The sequence below is a fragment of the Malania oleifera genome, chromosome 1 (genome assembly GCF_029873635.1).
Source record: "Malania oleifera isolate guangnan ecotype guangnan chromosome 1, ASM2987363v1, whole genome shotgun sequence".
In the NCBI taxonomy this organism is placed as follows: domain Eukaryota; kingdom Viridiplantae; phylum Streptophyta; class Magnoliopsida; order Santalales; family Ximeniaceae; genus Malania; species Malania oleifera.
Window position 1 is genome coordinate 41,770,667 of NC_080417.1, and position 20,358 is coordinate 41,791,024.

Here is a 20,358-nt window from a genome sequence, read left to right on the forward strand (position 1 = left end):
AGGATGCTTCATGGTTGGCCAGTTGATGTTCAGGGGAAAATTTTATCTGCTGATTTGGTGGTGCTGGATATGCACGGGTTTGACATCATCTTCGACATAGATTGGCTAGCATCTAATTCTGCTATTATAGACTGTCGTGCAAGAGAAGTGATATTCATGTCTCCAGGGAAACCAGAATTCATATTTATAAGGTCACAAGTGCAATCTTTACCTCGGATGGTCTCAACTGGAGAAAGTTGTGTTTTTGGGGTATGTTATCTTAGGAGATGGAATTTCTATGGATCCCAGTAAGATTGATGCATTAGTGAATTGGGCTAGATCGAGGAATGTCCAGGAGATTAAAAGTTTCTTGGAATTAGTCGGTTATTACCGTCGTTTCGTCGAGGGATTCTCAGCTTTATTAGGGCCACTGACACAACTGACTAGGAAGAATTCCATATTTGAATGGGACGACAGCTATGAGCAGAGTTTTCAGGAATTGAAGCAGAGGCTAGTCACAGCGCCAGTAGTGATCATCCCATCTGGGGGTGAGGGTTATACTATTTTCAGTGATGCATCCTTGAAAGGACTTGGCTGTGTATTGATGCAGAATGGCAAGGTGGTGGCATATGCATCCAGATAGTTGAAAGAATACGAAAAGAACTACCCTACCCATGATCTTGAATTGGCTGCAGTGGTACATACATTGAAAATTTGGAGGCATTACCTGTACGGCGAGCAGTGTGAGATTTTCTCCGACCATAAAAGCTTAAAGTATTTTTTCACCCAAAAGGAATTAAATATGATGTAAAGAGGGTGGTTAGAGTTGATTAAGGATTTTGACTATATTAGCAATTACCACCCAAGGAAAGCAAACGTGGTAGCTGATGCATTGAGTATGAAGTATGGGGAATCAGCGTTGACAGTTATGGAGATCCAGCGCCCGATCATGATGGATCCAGAGAAACTCGATATTGAATTGATAGAGAGTAATACTCCAGTATGTATCACCAGCCTAGTGGTACAGCCTACTCTGCAGGAAAGAATTAAAGCTTCCTAGAAAGAAGACCCATAATTAGTAGAGGTGATGGACGGAGTGCAAAGTGGTTAAGGGGAGAAATTCAGTATTGTAGATGATGGGGCTCTACGGTTCCGTTATAGATTATGTGTTCCTTCCGATACTGACATTAGGAAGACTATTCTAGAGGAGGCTCATAGATCATTGTATATGGTTCATCCCAGCAGTATGAAAATGTACAGGGATCTGCGAGAGTTTTATTGGTGGAGTGGTATGAAGAGAGAAATTGCCGAGTATGTAGTTCAGTGCTTGACGTACCAATAAGTAAAAGCTAAGCATCAGAGGCGAGCGAGTCAGTTGCAGTCGTTATTTATCCCAGAGTGGAAGTTGGATCATATATCCATGGACTTTGTTTCAGGGCTGTCGTCGACATTGCATGGCCAAAATGTCATCTGGGTGATAGTAGATCGGTTGACTAAGACCACCCATTTCCTCCCTATCAAGATCAGCTATCCTCTCAGCCGATCGGAAGAGATTTATGTCTTGGAGATAGTTCATTCTCATGGGGTGCCAGTATCCATAGTGTCAGATCGATACCCGTGTTTCACGTCACGGTTATGGAGAAGTTTGCAGGAAGCTTTAGAGTTTCAAGTATCGTTTAGCACGACATTCCATCCTCAGTCATACAGACAGACTGAGAGGATGATACAGATACTAGAAGATATGCTTCGAGCATGTGTTTTAGATTTTGGGGTAGTTGGACTCAATTTATGCCGCTGGTAGAGTTCGCATATAATAACAGTTACTAGTCCAGTATTGGCATGACACCGTTTGAGGCACTTTACGGTTGGAGATGTCGATCTCCTTTTTATTGGAACAAAATGGGTGAGCGGCGAGTTGTGGGGCCAGAGCTGGTACAGTAGGTGTACGATAAAGTTCGACTTATTAGGGATAGAATCGGTGCAGTTTAGAGCCGACAGAAGAGTTATCTCATATAACAATACTCTTTGATACAAAAAATATACATATAAAAAAAATAAATTTTTCTTCTTATTTTCTCCTTCTAAAACAAAATCCTTAATTAGAACAGCCCAACACTTTATTATTTTTTACGGACAGTAAAACAATAAATTCGTCTTTTTACTTGTAAAATAAAAAGATTAAGTATGTATAAATAAGAATTAAGAAGACGGATGACGGATGGTGATCACTCACAAAGTCCTAGCACGTGGGATGTTCGATTGCCTATAGTCCGCCACCTTTGGTCAAAGGCTGGAAGCGGTCCCCATGACTTCTTGCAGCTTTTTCATGGCCTCAATTTTCTTGCGCTTTCCTTTTCTTTTCTTTGCTTTGTTATCCTCATAGGGTTTGACGCTTGGCGTGGGTGCGAGGGAAGCCCAGGGCTCATTCATTACTTGATGGTATGGACTTTAATACTCTTCTGCATAGTTGGTTTTAATCTTTAACTTCAAAATAATTATTTACTAGCAGCGTTGGACAACATGCATTATTTGACTGGATTTAAAATTGTATGTCACCACTGTGACACTTAAGATTTGAAAACTTATGAATATGTTATAATTCAAAACTCTTAAAAGGTTGTAAGGTACGTTCGATGTGGTAGTATTACTTATTGATTTAAGTTAGCACAAATTTAATATTTTAATGTTAATTAATAATATTATTTTTATCATAATTCCGTACGATAGTAATATGTTACGAATAAACATCAGTAATAAAATCATTATTAATTAAAAATAATAATCATGTATTATTTTTTTACAGTAAATATTTAAATTTTAATTATAAATAATTAAAATAGTTATTAGTGAAATTGTTAATTAAAAAAATATTAATATTTGTAATTTCAACACTTTTCTAGTTCCACACTTTTTCTAAAAATCACTTCTGCATAAGTGGTTTCTTATGATCATTAAATAGTTTAAAACTTACACTACTATAAAAGGCCTCCTATTTGGTGTCATTTTTCTAAAACCCAAAATTAACCTTATAAAAATTTTATTTTTATTTGTTAAAAAAATGAGCATCTATACTACTATAAAGGGGATTCTTATTTGATGTCATCTTTCAAAATTCAAAATTAACCTTATGTAAAATATATTTTTATTTGTTAAAAAATAAACACTTGAGGGTATAAGTGTAAGAATCACAATCCACGTTTAATTATTTTTAAAAAAATTGGGAAGGAGTTTTTTTTTCCCTTTAACCTCTTCGTTCAGTTTCCAAAATGTCCTTATACTATTTAATTTTTTATTATTTTTACTTCTTTTATAAATTTCAAAACTAAAAAATCTTATAGCACACACATAATGCGTACCCATGGCTAGAGTGGACTTCAACTTTCAATAATTTTAACATACTAACATAAACTTTTGATAATTTTAACATATTTCTTTATTTAAATTATAATCACCTTTGTTTTAATATAATATAAGTTTGAAATTCATATTTTAAAATTAAAATTTTAATTCTTTTACATTTGGATAATTTTATTGAAATTTATCATTTAAATTTGGATAACTTTTTACCACTTAATTTTTTTAACAATATATCATATTACTTTTTTAGTTAGATGACACATAAATTGTTATATGTTTATATTACCTATTTAATTAGATGAGACATGAATTGTCATATGACACCCTCCTCCACTTCGACTTCCACCACATTACTTTTTTTTTTAAATATATATATTTATTAATTTTTTTAAGTGACTGAAATATATTGTGAGTGTTTACTATTTTTTCTCGTTAAAAAATGCTATTATATCTTTTTTAAAAATTAATATATATATATATATTAAATGTCCAATTTTTTTAATCTTAAATTTCAAATTCTCATTTTTTTTAAAAAATTTTGATAATTTAATTCTTTCAACTTTTTTTGATTATTTTATCATACTTCTTTATTCAAATTATAATCACTTTTGTTTTAATATAATATAATTTTGAAATTAGTATTTTAAAATTTAAATTTTAATTCTTTTAGATTTTGATAATTTTATTGAAATTTATTATTTGAATTTGAAACACTTTTTACCACTTAATTTTTTCAAAATAATATATAATATTACACATGAATTGTTACCTTCTATTTTAAACTATAACTGAACTGAAGGAATTGGGTGAGGGAAGATAGCGAGGAAAGTGACAGTGCAGAGTCATGATTGACTGCATCTTTCCAATCATATAGAGTTTTAAAGCCTAAAGAACTCTCAAAAAGCAAAGTGTGTTGTGTAAAATTTTACAGTCTGGTGATGACACTTCTGTTTTTAAATCTCATCTGCACGAATAGTCGGAATGAAAAAGAGCAAATTGATGAAATAAACTATGAAGAAAACATACAATTTAGAATATTTTCAAAGCGCTAATTTATTTTTTTGGCGATCGCAATGCATGCATTGATCCTGCTCGACACACACTATACAAAACTAATTGTTCCAGAAATCATTGTAATTATTCGAAAAAGAAGAAGAGCATTATCAGAAATAAGAAGCACAAACACTCTGATGCAAGAAAAATGAAATTGGAAACCGAAAAAAAAAAAAATGATACACATAGTACAAGAAAAACTAGAAGCAAAAAAATCTCCAAAATAGTTGCGGCCCTATTCAAATACTAAAACAAACAATTTACCATACATAACACATCAAACAAGTTGATTTGCATGCATATTCTAAGTTTTTTATAATCTTAATCCATATAAGAAAAAATAAAACATAGAGAAACCAGAAGAGAGAGAGAAAGAGAGGATTGACTAAGTTTAACTATTGACTACAAATCTACTACTAAATTTAATAGTTCATTAATAAATTGTATAAGAACCCTAAATTCTCAAATTTAGATGAATCTTTTCCAAATCTAGTTGAGTGTAGACAGAGAGTTGTTGCCGACTGCAGCAAATGATACGAATATTTGATTATTTTTTTTCATGAAAAAATGAAATAAAAAATGAAAGAAAACATATCAATTGATTCGTAAGGATACAATGATAGAATACAAAAAACAGAGAGGGGGAGAAGAGAATTTGGAGGAGGAGAAGAATAACGTAAACTAAAAAAAGAAACTAAATCCGCTTTTAGTGGGATTGTGAAGGTCGGTTATTTGATTTTTTTATTTTTATTTCCTCAATAGATAATTTATTTAGTAAATAAAATAAATATTTATACAAAGGCTAATATGGAGATTTAGAAAGATGATCCGCTATAGAATAATAGAATACAAGAAAAGAAAAAAAAAAAAAAAAAGAGTAAGGGAAGAGGATTTGGAGGAGAAGAACGTAAATTGGAAAAAATTGGAGGTTAGTTATTAATTTTTTTACTTTTATGTCCTATCCTAAGTAGATAATTAATTTAGTAAATGAAATAAATATTTTAAAAAGATTAATATGAGGATTTAGAAAAATGACATCAAAGGGCATAGTAGTATAGATTTTGTGATTTACTATCATCAGTTGTATACACATAATATTAATGGGGTTTTATTTTTTAGATATATCATACATACATATATATATATATATATATATGTATATGTATATTATGAGCAAAAGCTTGAAGTGGCCAAAATATTTTAGATTTCTATTTTTATTATTTTTTAAAGGATAATAGAAAGTTGTGATATATTTGTTTGTGTTTTAAAATTTACTATTTTAGGAAATAATAGAATGTTAAAAAAAATATTTAAATTTTAAAATAAAAATAAATTATTAAATTGGTTATATATCCATGATCAATAAGTATTGTAATTAAAAGGACTTTAAATTGAGGGCATTTTTAGAAAGACAATTACAGAAAAAAAAAATGATTGAGAAATATCTAACTTTCTTTTAATTAATAGCATAAATAATTAAATTAGATCATTGTTTTTTTCTTACACCTCGTATCCTTGTACGATCTCCATATTACTGTTACTATAGTCCCTATCATTATTCAATTGTATGAACTTGAGAGGAATGCATGTAAATCTATCATTGCTACTTGAAATAGCACATGCATGTTATATTTTGTTTTTTTTGTTAAGAAAACTATCCGAATTCACAATTTTGCAAAGTTTCGAAAACTATAAAAGGGTACAACGATCAAAATCAAATTATGGGTAAAAATTTTATAATTTTTTTAACAAAAATGTATGTGTACCTACTCGCATATTTGATAAAATTTATACAATTACAGTATTTGCAAATTGTGCTTAAATTTTTACAAGATTCAATAGTGCGGAATGCAATATTATGTATTTGTATATATAATTAGGAAGTTATTCTTTTTGGACTTTTCTTTGATCCTCCTTTTTTAAAGTTGTTCCTCATCTCTCACTAATTCTAGTTCTTGAAATTTTTTTTTTGAAAATTTTTTATGTAGCATACAAGATATAAATCTTTCACCCTTAGAAAATCATTTCATTTTTATAAAGTAATGGCACTCAATATATAATTGCTATGTAAATTATACATACAAGTTTTATCGTGCTTGAATCCAATCATTGACTTAGGTGGTTTACCACTCTAAATTGATGAGTCAAGCATGATTCATCCCAACAACAGAGTGAAAACGAAATGGAATTTATGTATTTCTTGAATTCTGAATTATGTACATCCTAATCTTACAATATATAATACAATCAAATATTATAAATAAGGAAACAATCTCCCAATAGAATAATATACAATCTTCTTCATTTGCCAACTTTCCTAATTTACACCATATTCCCACGGATACTCGGGATTTCAACACTCTCCCTCAAGTTGGATCATAGATATCAATCATCTCCAACTTACTAATGAAATCATCAAAGTTTTGTCGTGCTAACCCTTTAGTAAAGATATCTGCAGTTTGTTCTTTGGTAGGTATGTAAGTCATGCAGATGGTTCTTTCTTCAGCCTTCTCTTTGATAAAATGTCGATCTACTTCCACATGTTTAGTCTTGTCATGTTGAACTGGATTGAGAGAGATATTGATGTCAACTTTATTGTCACAATAGAGTTTGATAGGAAATTTAACCGGAATTTGTAGCTCTTCCAAGAGTTTCCATAACCACAGTCTTTCACACATTCTTTTTGAGCACATCGGTTTGATAGGTTCATGAACTGAGATGTCTCTGCGAGGTTTGAGGGGGATTTGATCCGTGCGATGGTTGATGCTCCTACTGGGTCCACTGGCCCAACAGCCGAACAGAGTAGTCGGCACCGGCGTAGCCACTAATTTGTCCTCACTAACTTTAGGAAGATCCGTCATGCTAACCGCGGCGAGCATGTTGGTGGTCCCCTTGTTGACTTTAATCTTGTCGGTCTTGATAGCGGAGATGTCGGGTACGAAGTCCATGCGCTTCTTGCGCTCTTCCTCTTGCAGCTTTAGAGAAATACCCCAAATGGGACCCTTCTGGATCCGCTTCATGAGGTGGGTGGAGAAGCCGACAATCTTGTTGAGAAGGCGCTTGGATAGCGTAGATATGGGAGATGTGGCCTTCAACCTTGACTCATTGTCAGGCAATGCGGCCAGGATGCCAGATTTCTCCGCCTGCAGGATCCCACGATGACATAGGCAGTGCGCCTTATTCGTGCTGGCATCGCCAGTCCAAAAGATGTCATCTACGTCAAGCTTGTCACCACCGCCGCCATCGACTGCGATTTTCGGTTGGGATAGAGAGCGGGCGTCGAGGAATCGATCGAATGATGGAGCTATGCTGTTGACGACACCGTTTGCTATTGCTTAAAAATCCTAACTCTGATACCATGAAAACATAATGGAATTTTTGTATTTCCTGAATTCTAAATTATGTACATTCTAATCTTACAATATATAACACAATCAAATATACAATCTTCTACATTTATTCACTTTTCTAATTTACACCATATTCCCACAGATACTCGGGATTTCAACACGGAGTTCTATCAAATTTTTAAGAGACTAAAGTGTTGCATTGTGACATTATGGTAGGGGCAATGTAGGAGAGGGGGATTTGGAGAGTAGCTTCCTATAATCGTTCTTACGGGACATTGGGTAGGATGTTATAGGCTCAAAAGAACAAAAAATGTTTTATGGTAGTTATTAGGTTAGAAAAAAATGACATGAGAGAGAAAATTTTTTAATAATAAGCAATAATTTAAGTATTTTTAAAAGACCCTCTTTAGTTTTTTAAGGAATAATAAAATTTAAAAATTATAAGTTATAGTACTTAAATAATTAAGGGAGAGACAAAAAAGACAACCTAATGAATGGTATATACATAGGTCCTAAAGCTAAGCTAGATTTCATGAAGCATAAAATAAGAGATATCATCAATGGGAATAACACTGTCATTTTATTAGCAATTGATTGATTTATTTATTGATTTTGGAAAAAGATGAGTAGGCATGTGACAAAGGGGCAAATGAAAACAGAAATCACATGACAGATGAGTAGATGCAAGAACATCTTCCGTCTCTTAAATGTGGCAACCCCAACTTTGAAAAGGAGGAAACCACACCCAAAAAAATCAATTTGCAAAAGTAGACGAGTAAACTTCTTGACACTTCAATTCTAGTACTGTGTCAGTTGGTGGCGCCCTTTAATTTAAATTAAAAGGTTGGATTGTAAAGCGATAATGGATCATGTCACAGAATGCTGCCACCTCTCACCTTCCCGCATTTGATCCTTTGAAGCTTCTGCTGCCACCAAAAGCGAGAGAGAGAGAGAGAGCAGAAGTTTTCAGTTTGTTTGGGCATCACTCCACTACAGAGGTAGAGGAGAGACTTCTCGACTTGCACGGTGAGAGCCCTGTTCAAGTCGTCTCTGTGTGTGTCTGTGTCTGTGTGTTTCCAAGCAATATTCCATTCCCCCGATTCAACTGGGTTCGTAATTTCAGAGCCTAACAAAGAATGAGAAGCCACGACAGAGTGAAGAAGACGGTGCTCAATGACAGTCTGTAAAACGGGACCATCTTCGAATACCCCAAAACTGGTGGCCATTAAAGTACACATACACCCTGTTTTCTTCGTTTGTATCCATCAACCATAGCTTAGATCCAATTATAGGAAAACAGTAATTGCAAATTAAGAATGAAATAAAGCATGTTTCTTGGTCAGTTAGCGCCTAACACATGATTAATTTGTTGCTGCAGATGATGATTGGAGGCGCAAAGGTTGGGTGGCCCTTATGTTTTCTATAAAAGCAACAAACCCTTTTCTTTATTCATTCGATGAATCTGAACAGCAACCCATTGTCGAAAAAGCTATGGGGAGGCGAAGACTGACGATTAGAGCCGACAAGTCATGAAATTATTTATCAAGAATGTGTTGAGTTCTTGATTTGTGGTGTCATTTCTGTTCCTGTTTTGGGGTGAGAAATGGGGATGGCTGATGCAGAGGAGAAGGTGGTTGTTTTGGTGCGGCTGAGGCCTTTGAACGAGATAGAGATTGCGAGGAATGATGTTTCAGACTGGGATTGTGTCAATGATGACACTATCATATTTAGGAACAACCCATCAGTTCCTGAGAGAACCGTCTTCCCCACCGCCCACACATTTGGTATGACCTATGATCATGCCTGCCATAATTTCAGTATAGCATAATTAAGGTCGGTCATACTTTATGTTATGCGTCTCCAATCATGTGTATTACATTTATAATTCATGAGCATTTTCTTTTGAAAAAAGATTGGGGGCAACCATTGCTGAGGATAATTTTATATGAGTTAATGGTCATTTTGACTGTGTCCACATTGAATCACAATTTAGAGTTTAGAATTCGTCCTGTTTTGGATAATGAAAAACCCCCTAAACCCACAATCTGAGTGTTCATGTTTGCTTTTGTGAGTCTTCTGATCTAATTTGCTTTGGTTTGTGCCTTGGGTTATTGCTTTGATAGACAGGGTATTCGGGTCTGATTGTTCCACAAAGCAGGTGTATGAGGAAGGAGCTAAGGAAGTTGCTCTTTCAGTTGTTTCTGGTTTTAATTGTGAGTATACAGTTTCCTTTGGTTCTCTTATTCATGAGCTTTACTTGGAACCGCATTGACATTTTTTACCCAGCATTGACAATATTTTCCAGCAAGTATTTTTGCATACGGGCAAACAAGCAGTGGGAAGACATACACCATGAGTGGTGTTACCGAGTATGCTTTAGCAGATATATATGACTATATGGAGAGGGTAATCAGAAGATACATATACCATTTTACCTTTTCTTAAATTTTTTTTATTCCTTCCGTGTTCTACTTTTCCCATATTTTTGTCTGTTCAATGAAAAATGATTTTAATTTTTGCAGCACAAGGAAAAGGAATTTGTTTTGAAGTTCTCTGCCATGGAGATTTACAATGAATCTGTTAGAGACCTCCTAAGTGTGGATAATACTCCCCTTAGACTTTTAGATGATCCAGAGGTGAATTTGGTTGTTATATATGCAATGTAACCAGGTGGTACCTGCATATTTTTTCACACTAATGATTTTGCTACTTCCATAGAGAGGGACTATTGTTGAGAAAGTCACTGAAGAAACTCTGAGGGACTGGAGCCATCTAAAAGAGCTGCTTTCTTTATGTGAATGTAAAGGGACTTCAAACTAATCCTGTTTTAACTGGATGGCTTGTGACGGCATATTTTTTAATTGCCCATATTCTTGTTTGCAGCTCAAAGGCTGATAGGAGAGACCACTCTGAATGAAACGAGCTCCAGATCTCATCAAATTATTAGACTGGTGTGAATTTCATTTGTTGGAGTACTTTTATAGCATCTTTGGAATGTATCATCTCCTAAAAGATAATCAAATATTTCATTTTCATTGCATGATGGATTTCTGCAGACAATCGAAAGCTCTACTCGTGAGTTTTTAGGCAATGACAGCTCAAGCACCCTTACAGCCACTCTGGTATGGATCAATATTTTTCTGCTCAAAAGACCTCCTACATAAAAATCAAGTTTTTTTTTTTTTTACAAAACTATGACGATGTGTAAAGGAAATATTTTATGTTAACAAATATATTAATTTCTTTATAGAATTTTGTTGATCTTGCGGGAAGTGAGCGTGCATCTCAGTCATTGTCAGCTGGTACAAGGTTGAAAGAAGGTTGCCACATAAATCGGAGTTTACTGACTCTAGGAACAGTTATCCGCAAGCTGAGGTTTGCTTATTTTCCATTCTTTTGGAGGTTTATTACCAGTTATCTCCCAATTAAGTCTCAAGAATTATTGGACCTATGAAAATTTGATTTATAGATGGATTTGTCTTGGTTTCCTTAATTGCTTTTTCCTTTTCACAAAACTATTCTTAAAACTTTACATTCTCCGGTGATAATAGCAATTGCATGTTATGATGGAAGTTATGGAACCATTTTTTGGGAGGGAGAGCAACTATATATATCTGTTGTTCACAATATAATTCTATGGCTGGATGCAGCAAGGGAAGAGGTGGGCATGTTCCTTTCAGGGATTCAAAGCTAACTCGCATATTGCAATCCTCCTTAGGAGGGAATTCTAGAACTGCCATCATATGTACCTTAAGCCCTGCACGAAGCCATGTTGAGCAATCAAGAAACACACTGCTCTTTGGTAGTTGTGCCAAGGAAGTAACTACTAATGCGCAGGTCAATATAATCATGTCTGATAAAGCTTTGGTGAAGCATTTGCAAAGAGAATTAGCTAGGTTAGAGAGTGAGTTGCAATGCTGTGGGCCAAATTCGATCAAATCTGACTCTGCTGCATTACTGAGAGAGAGAGAGCTTCAGATTGAGGAGGTAATGAAATTGGATTTAACTATGCACTTGATTCCGAGTACTCCATTGATATTATGTCCACTAGCTTTATTTTAAGACTGACGTCATACTTAAGATTAAAATATATATTTAGAGAACGGCATTTGCTTGAACTGTGCAATGTTAGTGCCTCTTTTTAAAAAAACAGGTTGTATAAATACATTGAGAAAACTGGCATATTAGAATTTTGTGAGAGTGAGTTCACTTGGTCAACATCTCTGCTATTGAAGCCCAATTTCAATAATACATCTGTTTGGCATTTCTTCATCAGTGATTATTAATGCTGCTGCTAAATGTGCATTTTGTTTCTTTCTTGTGCAGCTCACGGAGGAAGTAGCGGATCTCACCCTGCAACGAGACCGCGCTCAATCTCAGGTTGAGGATTTGCTACAACTGCTCAGAGACACTAGACGGTCTATGACATGGGTATATGCGTCTATATATTTATTTTTCTTGATGTAGGCATTCTGTTTGACCTCAGTGTGCCTTCTGTATGCTAAGTTCATTTATTATGCACTCCTCCAGGCATGTTGTGATCATAATTGCCCTAAGCTGCAAGTGCGGAAAGCATGGGATTATGAAGATTCAGTATCAGATTCTGCCTTCTTGTATGGTGATGTCAAGAAATCTGGCACATTTAAGCATTCTGAAGGACACAGTGGGAGTGGTTCCAATGAGCAATACCCACAGCTTCCTATGCTCAAAGACAATTTGATGCTCAATAGTACCTCCAGACAGATGTTGATAAGTGGTACTGGGTTTGTTAGAGGTAACCCATGTGGGAATGAGGAGGAGATTGAAGAGCAATCAAATGAATACTCAGACGATCTTTGTAAGGAAGTTCAGTGCATTGAGATAAAAAATTCAAGTGTGAACAGATTAGCTGATTCATCATCTCATGAAGAAAACACAGAAGGATTAGCTTCTACAGCTGCTTGGAATGGTGAAAGAGCAGACAAGGAATTTGTGTCGTCCTGCATCCTGTCTTCCTGTTTTATTCGTTCTCCTGAAGAATTGACTCCAAGGGTGCTGGCAGCAGAACTACCTAGTTCTCAAAACTCGAAGTTAACTAGGAGCAGAAGTTGTGAAGCATGTCTCATGACTAGCTTGTCTTCACCTTTGCTAGAATGTGTAGGAAAGAATGAGCACACTCCAACAGATGGGTTTGAGAAAGACTTTCCGGGAAGGCCTAAGGGTTTTCAAATAAAGCTTCCGGCATTGAACTATGGTTCTGGTGTGGAGAGGTTGTTGAGTAAAGATACTCAAACTTCAGTTCATGGTGATGAAGTCATTGAGCTTAAATCCAAGGATGTCAAAATTTGTATTGATGAGGATATTACAAACAATAATGGATTTGTTCGTGGAGAGGAGAACATGACTGAGCTTCAATGCAACAAACAACATGTAGATTTCCTGGTGAGTGTTGAATGTTTCTGTCAACTATAAATTTGTGAATTGCATCTTTCTTGATATCCTTAAATGTTGAAATCCCGAATCCTTGGGAATATTGAATAAATTAGGAAAGTGGGTGAATGTAGAAGATTATATATTGTTATGTAGGGAGATTGTTTCCTTGTTTTGAATATTTGACTGTATTATATATTGTAAGATTAGGAGGTACATGATTCAGAATTCAAGAAATAAAGAAATTTCATTATGTTTTCACGGTATCAGAGCTAGGGTTTCTAAACCTTAGTTAGCAATGGCCAACGGCGCCGTCAACAGCTAAGGGTTGTGCTCCTCTGAAACTTTCAACGGTGACTCTGAAGCCACCTCCATCGTGGGGTCTCTCGGATCGGGTCCAATGGCGGCATGCGACTCCAAGAACTCCAATCGCAACCAGCGAACAAGACAAGCGTCGATTGCTCGCAGAAGAACCCGCAATGGGTGTCGGTATCGTACGGCGTCTTCATGTGTCTCGAGTGCTCTGGTAAGCACCGCGACCTTGTTGCTCACATCAGCTTTGTCCAATCGGTGACAATGGACTCCTGGTCGGAGATCCATCTCAAGAAGATGGAGGATAGCAGCAACGAGCAGCTTAACGTCTTCTACAAGTGCAGCGGCGACCATTTCGTGGATGACCTCCTGAACTTCTCGTTCGACATAGGTGATGACGACAACGATGACGAAAAAACCAAAGCAAGTCTACCTTCCTCTATTTCTATCTTGACCAAGCTGGACCTCGATGATTGCAACCGTTCGTTCCCTGAAGTTGCAAAAGAAGAACTGGAATGGCTATCGAACAAATATGCCTTCTCGAAGCAACAGAACGGTTCTTGAAAAGAGCAACAGTAACAGTACTGGCTAGATGCATTCAAACTCTCACAAGAAGGTAATGGAGATGAGAAAGTTGAAGTAGAGTGAGGTGGTGGTGACGAAGTCTCTGGATATGTCCCCACAGGATAAAGTGGCAATAATTGCAAACGATGCTGCAATTAAAAATTATGGAGGGGAGCCTTTTATTGATGGAAAAATGTTGAGGTAGGGCCTACCTAGTTCGGTGTGTTAGACCTCGTTTAGTTATTGTACGGCTTTGTCTTCCACAAACATTTTTTTGGGTTCTTTAGCCTAAAGAGGTAATTTTTGCAAGCCTTGAATATAACCTCTAAATCCAAAACTCCTTGGATTATTGATTCTAGTGCTTCTGACCACATGAATGATGCCTATCATCTTTGCTCATCATATTCACCCTATGGTGAAAATTTGAAAGTTAAAATTGCAGATGGATCACTCTCGTCTGTCGCAGGCAAAGGGACTATCCGACTCTCTGACTCCATCACACTAGAGTCTGTTCTTCATGTTCCTAATTTATCCTGCAACTTACTATCCATTATCCAATTAACTAAAAACTCCAATTGTTTTGCTAAATTTCTTCCCTCTCATTTTGTTTTTCAGGACCTATCATCGGCGAAGGCGATTGACAGTGCTAAGGAGTATAAGGGACTCTACTACTTTGAAGAGACTAATGTGAGTGAACAATGTAAAACTACTATTTGTGATTCTGCATCTGTTTCTAGTGATAGTGAAATTTTATTATGGCATTCTAGGATGGGTCATCCAAATTTTCGATATCTAAGACGTTTATTTCCTTCCATTTTTTCAAATAAAACGTCTTCTGAATTTCAGTGTGAGATTTGTGAACTTGCAAAATATCAGCGTAATTCCTTTCCTAAATCCACATACAAACCATTTAGACCCTTTACTATGATTCACAGTGATTTATGAGAGCCCTCACACTCTCTTAATTGCACTCACACGAGATGGTTTGTTACTTTTATTGATGATCATACTCGTATTTATTGGGTTTACTAGTTGAAAGATAAAACTGAAGTTCGTTCCATTTTTGCTAGTTTCCACTCCATGATTCAAACACAATTCCAAACTCATATTCAAATTCTACGTACTGATTATGGTTATGGAATATTTCAATGAAATATTGGGACATTATCTTCAAGAAAATGGAATTGTTCATCTAAGTTCCTGTGTGGATACCCCTTAACAAAATGGGGTTGCTGAGCGTAAAAATAGGCATAATTTTGAAGTAGCTTGGGCATTGATGTTCACTACAAATATGAAAAAAAATTTTTGGGGCGATGCCATTTTAACAACTACATATCTCATTAATCGAATGCCTAGTCAAGTTCTTTCTTTTGCAACTCCTCTCCTAAAACTCCAGGAATGGTTTGCCAACACTCGGCTCCACTCCAATCTCTCTCTGAAAATCTTTGGATGTACTGCATTTGTTAATGTTCATGCTCATAATCGAGATAAATTAGAATCTCATGCTATTAAGTGCATTTTTATTGGTTACTCTCCTACTTAGAGAAGACTATAAATGTTATGATCCTATCATGAAAATGTTGTTTGTTAGCCTTGATGTCACGTTCTTTGAGATCACTCCTTACTTCCCAAAGCCCTCTCTTCAGGGGGAGAAATGGAGTGAAGATCGGCTCTTTGATTTCTCCGTTGATGAATCTGTGCCATACACTGAGTCTACCATTTCATCATTTCCTAAGTCTACCATTGCATCATTTCCTGACCTGTCATGCACAAAAGATCACTTAACCTCAGGGGAAGATGCAGAAAAGCAAAACAACACAGAAATAATTGTTTACTCAAAAAAGCGGAACACAATGAATAGGGAGAATCTCATACTTGAGGCACCAAGATTGTTGGAACCGGTGATAGCTCCGAGCAACCATGAGTCCACGCTCGATCCCGATGAGGTAATAGATGGTCATGAGCTCCTTTCTGATAATCCTATACCTGATGACATCAATTTACCCATTGCAGTTAGAAAACAAACCAGATCATGTGCTCAATATCCCTGGTCTAAATATATGTCTTATAAAAGCTTGTTTACAGGATATTGGGTTTTTACATGAAAATTCCAAAGAATATTCAGGAAGCCCTAGAAATTCCTGAATGGAGGGAGGCTGTCATGGAGGAAATGTGGGCCCTGGAGAAAATTGGAACTTGGGATGTTATGAATTTGTCGAGAGGGAAGAAGCCAGTTGGTTGTCAATGGGTCTTCACAGTGAAATATAAAGCTGATGGGACAGTTGAACGATATAAAGCCAGACTCGTTGCAAAAGGATTTACATAGACTTATGACATTGACTACACGAAGACATTTGCACTAGTGGCAAACTTGAATACAGTTCAGGTCTTCTTGTCCTTGGCAGCTAACTTAGATTGGCCACTACAGCAACTTGACATTAAGAATGCATTTCTAAATGGCGAGTTAGAAGAAGAAGTCTACATGACGATACCACCAGGTTTCAATAAGAAAGGTGAAGAAAACAGAGTATGTAAACTCAAGAAGTTCTTGTATGGACTCAAGCAATCTCTCAGAGCATGGTTCGACACATTTGCAAAAGTAATAAAGAACCAAGGATATTGAAAAGGGCAATCAGATCACACTATATTCTTCCAACAGTCTGAAAGTAGTAAGAGAACAATTCTGATAGTGTATATTAATGATATAATCCTAATAGGAGATGATACCAGGGGTGAGCATAATTCGGGGAAACCCGAATTAACCGACCAATTTCGGTTGGTTCGGTTCGGTCAAGAAATAGGGTCGGTTCGGTTCGGTTACGATTTTACCAATTTTCGGTTAATCGGTTATCGGTTCGGTTAATATGAATTATCAATTCGGTTAACCGAATTGATAATTAATGATTCTAGTGATTCTACTCTTATAGTTTAATACCAAAATATCTTTTTTATTAATAAAATTAATAGATGAGATGCTTAATTAAGCTCGAATTAGTAAAAAAGTTATAATTATATTCTGTTTTTAATAATTAATTTCAAATTATTTCGGTTAAATTCGGTTAACCGAATTACCTGAAAAGGTAATTCGGTCGGGTTCGATTCGATGAGCTTCCTTTGTTCGGTCGGTTCGGTTATTAGAAATCATTAATCGAAAATTTCGGTTAATTCGGTTAATTAACCGAATTTAGCCGAACCGACCGTTTGCTCACCCCTAGATGATACAGCAGAGATGGAAAGATTAAAGAAAGTCCTAGCTACTGAGTTTAAAGTTAAAGACTTGGGACAAATGCAGTATTTCTTGGGAATGGAAGTTGCTAGATAAAAAAAGGGTATCAATGTCTCTCAGCCAAAGTATATCACTGATCTCCTAATCGAAACTGGCATGCTTGGATGCAAACCTAGTGAAACTTCGATTGAAGCATTAAAGAGGGTCGAAGACTGCAGAATACCAGTTGAAAAAGAGTGGTATTAGAGATTGGTTGGTAAGTTAATCTACCTATCACATACTAGACCCGATATTGCACTTGTGGTAAGTGTGGTAAGTCAGCACATGCATTCACCAAAAAAGACTCACCTAGATGCTGTGTACAAGATTCTCAAGTACCTCAAGGGTTCTCCGGGCGAAGGACTCTTCTTCAAGAAATGTGAAAGCAATGAAGTAGAAATTTTTACAGATGCAGATTGGGCAGGATCAGTGGAAGATAGAAGGTCTACCATCGGATATTGCACCTTCGTATGGGGAAATTTGGTAACTTGGAGAAGCAAAAAATAGAATGTAGTGGCTCGAAGTACTGCTGAAGCTGAATTCAGGACAGTTGCACAAGGAATATGTGAAGGACTGTGGTTACGGAAACTCTTGGAAGAGCTACAGATTCCGGTGAAATTTCCTATCAAACTCTATTGTGACAACAAAGCGGCCATTAGTATCTCTCTCAATCGAGTTCAACATGACAGGACTAAACATGTGGAAGTAGACCGACATTTTATCGAAGAGAAGGTTGAAGAAGGAACCATCTGTATGACTTATGTACCTACCAAGGAACAAATTGCAGATATCTTTACTATAGGGTTAGCACAATAGAATTTTGATGATTTCATTAGCAAGTTGGAGATGATTAATATCTATGATTCAACTTGAGGGGGAGTGTTGAAATCCCAAGTATCCTTGGAAATATTAACTAAATTAGGAAAGTGGGTAAATGTAGAAGATTATATATTGTTTTTAGGGAGATTGTTTCCTTGTTTAGAATATTTGATTGTATTATTTATTGTAAGATTAGGAGGTACATGATTCAGAATTCAAGAAATAAAGAAATTTCTTTATGTTTTCATTAAAGATAATGTTGATCCAGATTTGCTTCAACTGATTAAAGCAGTGGAACTTGAAATATTGTGGGGTTTTTCACTTGGGATAATATTTTCCAAAATTGTCACTTCGAAAGGAAACCATACAAAATATTCATATTGTGCTGCAGTTAGTTGAAGGCTCAATATGAAGACTACTACCCCAGAAGCAATTGCATGTATAAGAAACATAAGTTGCACATAGTCTAAACTGGAAATTCTGGTTGGACTGGTTAGACGGTGTTTTCCCTCATTGGGAGCTTCAGAAAATGACTTATTGCCTGAATCTGTCTATTACTGTTCATTTAGAATGCATTATGTGTGGTAGGTGCAAGAGACAGAACTGAAGGTTGAAACATCCGCAAATAATGTGAAAGACATTGGCTTGGATCCAATTCAACATGATTTAGAAAATATTTCAACTTGGCCTACGAAATTCAAGAGGCTCCAGAAAGAGATCATTAAGCTTTGGGATGCTTGTAATGTGTCCTTGGTTCACAGAACTTTCTTCTTTTTGCTGTTTAAAGGTGATCTGACTGACTCTATTTACATGGAGGTAGAGCTCAGGAGGCTATCCTTCCTCAATGACAAATTTTCCCAGGGTAATCAGACTGTCGAAGATGGTCGGACTGTCACGCTTGCTTTGAGGTACTTCTGTGTCCCTTCTAGTACATTGCAAAATGTATTATATATATGACAGAGAATGAGAGATGTCAAGAAGGGGGTGGGGAAGAGAGTGCTTTGTTTTCAGTGGACAAGTTCATTTATGGCAAACAAATTGATTTCACTGAATAAAGAGAAAAATATACTTATTTGGCATTTTTTTTTTGAATCTTTGCGTGAAAGAGGGTATCTCGTGTATTGTGGTATTATGCTCAGTGATTCACTTTTATTTAGAGCTTACACTTGTTTCCCAGGCCAAAGCATGCTTGTCCTTTAAAAATGGCAGGCCGAACACAGGATAAACTAGATATCACAGCTAGTCCACCCCAATTATTCATTCTGTCTGTCTGGGAGAGAACTTGGATTTAGATTTGTATGGATTTGAACTAAATGTTATACAAAATTGCATTGAATTTTGTCCAAGTATGTACAAATCCAAATTCAGGGTTTGAAATCCATGCTCCTAATCCAGCGTTAGAGAACATCATGAAAGTTGAATGGAAATTAAATGATGTGTTGCTTTTGGTTCCTATGAATTACCATTGTTTATGTTTGGATACAGAACAAAGGTTCTACGTCGCGAGAGGGAGATGCTAAGCAAACAAATGAAGAAGAGGCTCTCTGCAAAAGATAGAGAGAGCCTCTATCTCAAGTGGGGTTTGGGCTTGAACACAAAACACAGGAAGTTGAAGCTTGCCTACCTCTTGTGGACTGAAACAGAAGACATGGATCACATTGCAGAGAGTGCTGCCATCGTTGTGAAGCTTGTAGGGTCTATCAAGCCAGGACAGGCTCTGAAGGAGATGTTCGGGCTCAACTTCATGCCCCAGTGCACGTGGAGGAAATTCAATGGCTGGAAAAGTAGGGTGATGTCTCCCTTGTAAGCAATTTAGAAAGTTATAGTACAGATGATTCTAATTCTCGGCAGATGATTATTTTGTACACGCATTCTGATATTCTGATTGCATTTGGCCGAACCAGAGTTTGGTTATCTGACAGATTATTATTTTTTTCAAAAAAATCCTTTGTCAATATCACTTTGTGTTTGTGCATTGCGTTGGTTAAGTTAGCTTCTTTATCAGTTTGTGAAATTCCACTGACGTATTGCATTATCAACAGGGGAAATCAGCTAAAAAGATTATAATTTGAAATAAAACCATTGAAATCAGAAGATGAAGGTAAATGATGTGAGTTATTACTTATGCATAACTAGTTGTACTATAATTAAATTTTAACAATCAAGTATGCGTAATTAATCATCATTCACAAAGATATGTGCAATGAAAAATGCCTAATTGAACATAATAATAATAATAATAATAATAAT

General features: G+C 35.9%; 1 protein-coding gene across 4 annotated transcripts; it reads left to right on the forward strand.

Moving 5' to 3' along the window:
- Positions 1 to 8,597: 8,597 nt before the first annotated feature.
- Positions 8,598 to 20,065, forward strand: LOC131157767 (kinesin-like protein KIN-7E). Of its 4 annotated transcripts, XM_058112149.1 has the most exons (16): positions 8,610 to 8,765; positions 8,863 to 8,969; positions 9,118 to 9,523; positions 9,863 to 9,952; positions 10,045 to 10,145; positions 10,262 to 10,375; positions 10,458 to 10,539; positions 10,623 to 10,690; positions 10,796 to 10,861; positions 10,990 to 11,114; positions 11,390 to 11,726; positions 12,066 to 12,170; positions 12,270 to 13,160; positions 14,640 to 14,711; positions 18,697 to 19,016; positions 19,594 to 20,065. In XM_058112149.1, exons 3-16 carry the CDS (start codon positions 9,343 to 9,345, stop codon positions 19,913 to 19,915), a joined length of 2,874 nt encoding a protein of 957 aa, XP_057968132.1. In that variant the 5' UTR covers positions 8,610 to 8,765; positions 8,863 to 8,969; positions 9,118 to 9,342; the 3' UTR covers positions 19,916 to 20,065. The 4 variants fall into 4 exon arrangements, with proteins under 4 accessions (XP_057968148.1, XP_057968132.1, XP_057968142.1 ...); XM_058112165.1 differs by lacking the exon at positions 14,640 to 14,711 and having other exon boundaries at positions 8,598 to 8,765; XM_058112159.1 differs by lacking the exon at positions 8,863 to 8,969.
- Positions 20,066 to 20,358: the final 293 nt, after the last annotated feature.